Source organism: Capsicum annuum, chromosome 2 (assembly GCF_002878395.1).
Source record: "Capsicum annuum cultivar UCD-10X-F1 chromosome 2, UCD10Xv1.1, whole genome shotgun sequence".
Classification (NCBI taxonomy): domain Eukaryota; kingdom Viridiplantae; phylum Streptophyta; class Magnoliopsida; order Solanales; family Solanaceae; genus Capsicum; species Capsicum annuum.
In genome coordinates, this window is record NC_061112.1 from 110,564,525 (window position 1) to 110,571,918 (window position 7,394).

General features: G+C 27.9%; 1 protein-coding gene across 1 annotated transcript; it reads left to right on the forward strand.

Annotated features, from left to right (window-relative positions):
• Window positions 1–2,521: 2,521 nt before the first annotated feature.
• On the forward strand, window positions 2,522–5,632 carry LOC107861080 (lectin). The gene is made up of 3 exons (XM_016706471.2): window positions 2,522–2,795; window positions 3,963–4,081; window positions 4,792–5,632. The coding sequence occupies exons 1-3, from the start codon at window positions 2,658–2,660 to the stop codon at window positions 5,162–5,164; spliced, it is 630 nt and encodes a 209-aa protein (XP_016561957.1). The 5' UTR covers window positions 2,522–2,657; the 3' UTR covers window positions 5,165–5,632.
• The last annotated feature ends 1,762 nt before the right edge of the window (window positions 5,633–7,394 follow it).

Sequence of the window (7,394 nt, forward strand, 5' to 3'; positions counted from 1 at the left end):
TAAATAAATATTTATGACATGTCTGCTTCAATCGTAATTGTATTATATTACCCCTAACTAATTATTATATCACACCTAATTTATTATTATAAGTTATTTATATATTAAAAAATTAATAATATTTAATTAAAAAATAAAATAGATATTTATGACCTGTCTGCTTCAACCGTAATTGTACCATATCACTCCTAATTAATTATTATACTGCTCCTAATTAATTATTATAAATTATTTATACATTAAAAAATTAATAGTATTTAAGTAAAAAATAAAATAGACATTTATGACATGTTTGCTTCAACCGTAATTTTACTATATCACCTCTAATTAATTATTATGGTCATTTAAGCATTGTGTCACATAAGTTGAAATAGAAAAAAAAAATTAATATGTTATATATTTTTAAAAATTTATATGAAAAATATTAGAAATCACAATAATTAACAACTTAAAAGATTTAAAAGATATAAAATATTTGGTCAACTCTTGAAGTTATATTAGTGTCACTGAAAATGGAATAGAAGAAAAGTATTATAAATCACAATAATTAAAAACGTAAATTATTTTTAAAATATAATTGATTATCAATGCCGCAAAATTTTGGACAAGAATAGTAACGTATTCAAAGGGCAAAAGAGTAAAATTTTCATGACATTTTAAAAAAAAAAAATTGCTACATATACTCAAAAGGCAAAAGAGTAAAAACACATAAGAGATAAATGTTGAGAAATCAAGAAACACCAAATGCTACAAATGAATTATTAACATTTGTAACATTCAACACATTTCTAAATGTTTCCAAATTCTTCTTGAATCAACACATACACATAATAAAAATAATAAATAATAATAATTACATTTTACTATATCACCCCTAATTAATTATTATGATCATTTAAGCATTGTGTCATATAAGTTGAAATAGAAAAAAATTATAAATTACAATGATAAAAAATTTAAATTATTTAAAAAATATAATTGGCTATCGTTGACACAAAACTCTGGACAAGGAGAGTAGCATATACTATTCAAAAAAAATTATATAAAAAGTATTATAAATTACAATAGTTAACAAGTTAAAATATTTACGAACAATTTAATATGTTATATATTTCAAAAAAATTACATGAAAAATACTAGAAATCACAATAATTAACAACTTAAAAGATATAAAATATTTGGTCGACTTTTGAAATTATGTTAGTGTCACTGAAATTGGAATAGAAGAAAAGTATTATAAATCACAATGATTAAAAACTTAAATTATTTTTAAAATATAATATACTATCAATGCCACAAAAGTTTGGACAAGAAAAATAATACATATTATTTGAAAATTACATAAAAATATTATAAATTACAATAGTTAGCAAATTAAATTATCTAAATACCTATTAAAAGTATGATTGATTATCTAAATTCTATTTGCGTCATATAAATTGAGAAAAAATTAATATATTGAACCCGTGCTAGATCTCGAATGAATCTTAAAATGTATATGCAATTTTTTTTTTTAAAAAAATTTTATTTAAATATATCAAAATTGAAAAGGTAAATTTTAATGCAGCACGTTAAACAATGTATAAGATCTAATGTTACCATAAATAATACCAACATTTACTAATAGAAGCATTACTAATACAAATATTATTAATATATTCTGTTCAAAAAGAAAATTTATACACTACAACAAACGACTCCCACGTTTCAATAGAAGGAATATATACAAAAGAAAAGTTTGATAAAAAATTTACAGAAATATATTTTATAAGTATATTTTATCGTACCAATGAAAACATTCTACTGCTCAAACTTCCTACTCCAACATAAATTCTAAAACTTAAAAATTGCAATTGTTGGGCCTGTGCTGACACGGGCCTTGCACTTCTAGTTTTGTTATAAATGATAGCTTTTTATTGTAAGAACTCAAATGGATAGTCATGCCACTTGGCTTATATTTTTGTTAGACTATCCTCCTTTATTTTATATATATAGATATGAAATAAGAAATAATATTAAATATTTAAATAATCAATAAAATAGTTTTTTGTTATAAAATGATAGATTTTTGTTGTAAGAATTCAAATGGATAGTTCTCAAGATGTCAACTTGGCTTATATTTAGACTAGACTATTCTTCTTTATTATACACACACACACACACACACACACACACATATATATATATATATAAAAGAAATAATATTAAATATTTAAATAATCAATAAAATAACTTTTTGTTATAAATGATAGTTTTTTGTTGTAAAAATTTGAATGGATAGTTATCAAGATGCCACTAGGCTTATATTTAGGTTAGACCATCCTCCTTTGTTATATATGGAGAGAGATATGCAATAAGAAACAATATTAAATATTTAAATAATAAAAAAAATAGTTTTTTATTGTAAAATGATAATTTTTTGTTGTAAGAATTCAAATGAATAGTTCTCAATATGCCACTTAACTTATATTTAGGCTAGACTATACTTCGCATCCACAATAGGAAGGCCCTTCTGTTAGTTAAAGCCAAAAACAGACCACAGAATATATGCTTTCTTTTAAAAATTCTGTCTTGGGTACCACTCAGAGCATCAGCATATATCTGGTTTTAAGATTGTGGTTGCAATAAGTCATCATTTGTAAGCTTATGGTTGCAACATGAATTGTCCAATACTTCCCAAAAGAGCAAAACCAGAGAACAGCAGTAGCAACATTGATCGTCTACCACGAAAATTGGAAGAGATCTTACAATATCCTGAGCCTAATGTGGAAATACTTTTGGATGGACAAATCAAGGTACATATATATCCCCAATTATAAAACTATGTTATGCATATCTAAGATCATATATTTGTTTATTGTTTTTTGGGATAATACCCATGAAAATATTTGAAACTTAACAAAATTTTCAGTGGAGCATATTGAACTTTGCGGGATCCTATTACCCCCTATACTTTTTTAATCGAAATTAATTTCCCCTTAATTTTTTTAAAGTGTAATTAATCCCCTCAAAACGTATACCCAGTTTTTTAGGTGGGAAGTGTGGTACATGCCTTTTGTCTTCTCCATTTTTTCACTTTTCTACATTTTTTCACCATTACAACCATCTTAAAGATTTCACACCTCAAATTCATCCTACAAATCAAGTTCCAAATAATTTCATTGAGTTAATTTCAAATTCCAAGACCATTCTTATCACACAAGTTTCCAAATTCAATTCCTAGTTTCAAGCTTTTAATTCTATTGAGTTTAATCAAAAATTTTCTTGCACATTAATTTTCTTGCACATTGAATTTATATGAATTCACTTGAATTACAGTTTATGTATAAAAAAACGTACATTGAATTTTCAATAATTGAATGAAATCTTCCATTAATTTTCTTCATCCGGGTCCACAAAAGGTTTCAAATTCCATTTTCAAATTACGCCAACTCAATTGAATCTTCCATTGAGTTTCAAATTTCTTGAAAACTTTCTTCAACAAATTTTCTTAAACTCAAAACCTCAAACTTTCTTTCATTGAGTTTCCAGTTTTGATGATGGAATCTTTAAGAATGGAAACTGAAATGGAACGAAATGGACTACAACAAAGATGAAGATGAAACTGAAACTCAAGAAGAAAGAAGAAAAAAGAAAGAAGAAAGAAGAAAGGAGAAAAAGAATGAAAAACATTAAATAAATAAAAATATAAAACTTTAAATAATTATAATAAGGGGTTGTTTGATAAAAAGAAAGAGTTTAAAACGTTTTTAACACTGTTCACGTGCTCAATGCGTGTGACTAACATGCAATGTGCCAAGTGACAGATATATGCCATTAAAATATGAAAAAAAAAAGTTTGGGGGTAATAGGACCCCCGCAAAGTTCAATATGCTCCACTGATAATACGATCAAATTTCAGATATTTTCGTGAGTATTATTCCTTATTTTTTTACATAATTATTGTAATATGTATGCTGCAGTACTGGATTGATAAAAGGACAAGGGCAAAATGCTTCTTCTTGTATAACAAAAATATACATGTCCTGTGGTCAGAAGAAAGCAGTAAGTGGAGTCGACCCCAATATAGGGAGCACACAAGGTAATTTAATTAATCTGCTTTAATACGAGATATATCTCTTGCCTTTTAACATATTTCATGATGAATACTTTCGCTTGGAATATCATTTTCATCAATTTCTAATTTCTTGTTAGATACAAATGTATTTAACATATGGTAATTGCAGATGGTGTAGGATAATATAGGTAAGAAGAAAAAAAATATGTATCGGTGACTTTTTAAAGTAGTATTAAAAGATGATATGCCTAAATACTGATACGATATGAGTTGAGATATCAAATATCTACAAAGTCGAACAAACACTCAAACTTGATCAGCTGGCAAGTCAGTAATCTAAAGTTTGATAGTGCACATCTAAACACTTCAACTTGCTCTCAACTCGCAACTAAATACTTCAACTCGTCCTAACAGTGTCTCGTGGACCCGAAGCTGATGTGGGACATAAATTTTAGAGGTGCCTAGATAATGATCATTTGGTAAGTTGGAGCGTTCAATTGACACGGTGAAGACGAGTTGAGGTTCTGGATGCGCACTCTCAAAATTTGAATGCTTACTTGCGAGCTGAACCCAAATTTGAATGTCTGTTTATGTATTATATGGCTAGTTAAAAAACAAATCTGGAAAAAATCTATCAAAGTTCATATAGCTTGACTTTCGAGAAGATAAATAAGTCAAGTATTTGGGGAAGAAGAGACTAATGACTAATTATTTTTAATTGATTATGAGTGCAGTGACGAACCCATTCAAGTTTACGAAATGGAAACGGTTCTATCTCTAGCTGTTGGTGGAAATTTTGATGCAACAAAACTTTCAAGGGGAGTAGAGTACAAGGTTTCACTTGTGGTGCTACTGAAGAAATTTCTTTCAGGATGGGAATTTCCACTGCAAACTATACTTGTTAAGCCTGATGGTACCAATGAAAATCGAAGTATTGAAGATCTTATGGAAAAAACAAAAAGAGAATGGATTAAAATTCAACTAGGGACTTTCATGATTCCACCAGAGATGGAAAGTATCAAAAATTTGGAATTCTATGTGCATGAAAGAAAAGGTAGAAAACTTAAGATGGGACTGGTCATTAAAGGTGTTGAAATTTCTGTCTAAATTCTACCAAAACAAACGTTTAAAAACTTGGTCTGGCTGTATAAGTAAACACACTTTATGCTTAGTATTAGTATGCACGTCTAGACGCCTCAACTCTTCATTGTGTTTGTTGAACACTTCAACTTACAAAATGATCAATCTAAACACTTTCAAAATTTACGTGTCATATCAACATCGGTGTCGACGAGACATAATAGGGACGAATTGGAGTGTTAAGTTGTCTGTTGATATTAAGTTGACGTGTCTAAATATGCTATGCTGTCAATGTCAGAGTATTTATTTACCATCTGAAGCCAAATTTGAGTGTTTGTTTGTCATATTCCTCAGCTGCAGCTTTGCATTTATAAAAATCAAACACAAGAATTTGATTTTTGAAATTCTGACCATAAAAAGTGGTATGTATCTGAATTGAGATCCCCTCCATTATAAATTTATCTAGTAATGTTCAATGACACAATAATTGATTTATTTCATGTTGTTCATGTAGTTTATAATGGGTGGGATTATTTCAATATCTATGGCTACTATAAAACAATTGAAAAAACTAAAATATTTAGAAGGCATGAAAGTATCAGAGCCGCCAGAGGTTTGACCAATAACGAACATGTTTTAAGTGGAATACCTATTGAAAGAGAAAAGTTTTTTCTAAAAAGAAAATTAAGGTATCCCGAACAAAATTTAAGTTAAAGGTAAAATTAAAATTTGTAGTTATATTGTGAGTTCATGGTGAAATTAAGGTGTAGAATTTAAAATATTCAAAAATATGTAATTTGTATCTATTGTAGTAACTAAAAATTACACAAATACACAACTTATGTCTTCACTATTAAAAGAAATCTCAACTCTCTAAACATATTACAAAAATCCCACATATACACAGAATGTTATGTATATGTCGGTTATGTTATGTATATTGATAGGGAATGAGAGTAAAGTAATTAAAAAAGTGGAAGCGAGTATAATTACTTTTAAAAGGTTGATATTTATGTTAATTATACTAGTGGTAATGACATAAACATCCCCTACTGGAATCATTTAGCTTTTATCTATCGTTAGGCCTCATTACAACAATCATTCATTATATCGATATTTTATACTAAGAGCTGGTTATTTCCAAAATCGATATTCATGTTATATTTTAAGATAAATTACAAAATTCTCCAAACATCCTTATCATTAATACATATTTTCTCACATCTTTTATTTAATTACATATCTTCCCATATTTTTATTTTTCTCTCTCTATTGTACTTGGTATATACATCCCATATATTTTTATTTTTCTTTCTATTGTACTTGATATATATATCACCAGGGGTGCTAATTTCAGCGCATATTAGTAAAATGAGTCAATTTAACCCATATTTATGGAGTTGGATTACTTATATTTTAAATGGGTAAATATGAACTTCAACTCATTTTAAAAGCTATACAAATATGGATAAAATGGGTAAAATATGGGTACCCATTTAAAGGCTGAATACATATACAGACCCTTGAATTTTTTTTACTTTTTTCGTATTGGCACCTCAATTAGGCCATGTACTTATTGAACCCTTTTATCATTCACAAATCGTGTCAATTAAGCACAATTGCTGACTTAACACTTACATGTCATGACAAGTGTAATACACTCTCCACTAGGAGAGTGAGAAGCCATAATTTTCTGAAATTTCTTTTTTTTTTTAATTTTTTTTCCTCATTAATTAAGTAACATTCCCAACATTTAAATTGAATTTTTGTGGAAAAATTCAACATTAAAAATTGATGTTGGTTAGTGAAAATTGATGATGGAATGTCTAAAAATAGAGAAAAATAACTATTTACCGGTGAACTAAATGGTGGTTTGAAGTTGGTCCCGTTGGTAGCTCACCAAAAAATGGGTAGGGGCCATTACGGGAGTTTGGTGGTGGTTAAGTGGTGTTGGAGGGTGGCTAATTATGTTGGATGGGTTTTTCGGCAAAATTTTCGCCGGAAAAATCAGATATCACACTGCAATTTAGACATCAACGCTACAATTTTTGATGTAATTATGGAGCTTAATTCCTCAAAAGCAAGAAATCTTTTCTTCCTCTAATGGTTATTGTGTGTTGTTTTGGTGGAAAATGGAGGAGTGAGGGTGAATTTTAATGGTAGAAGAATAGAGAAAGAAGAAGGCAAAAAATAGAATTTTTTCTTTTTAAAAATATTGTTATTGTTGCTTGTTGTATATGAGTAAGTTTTGTATTGT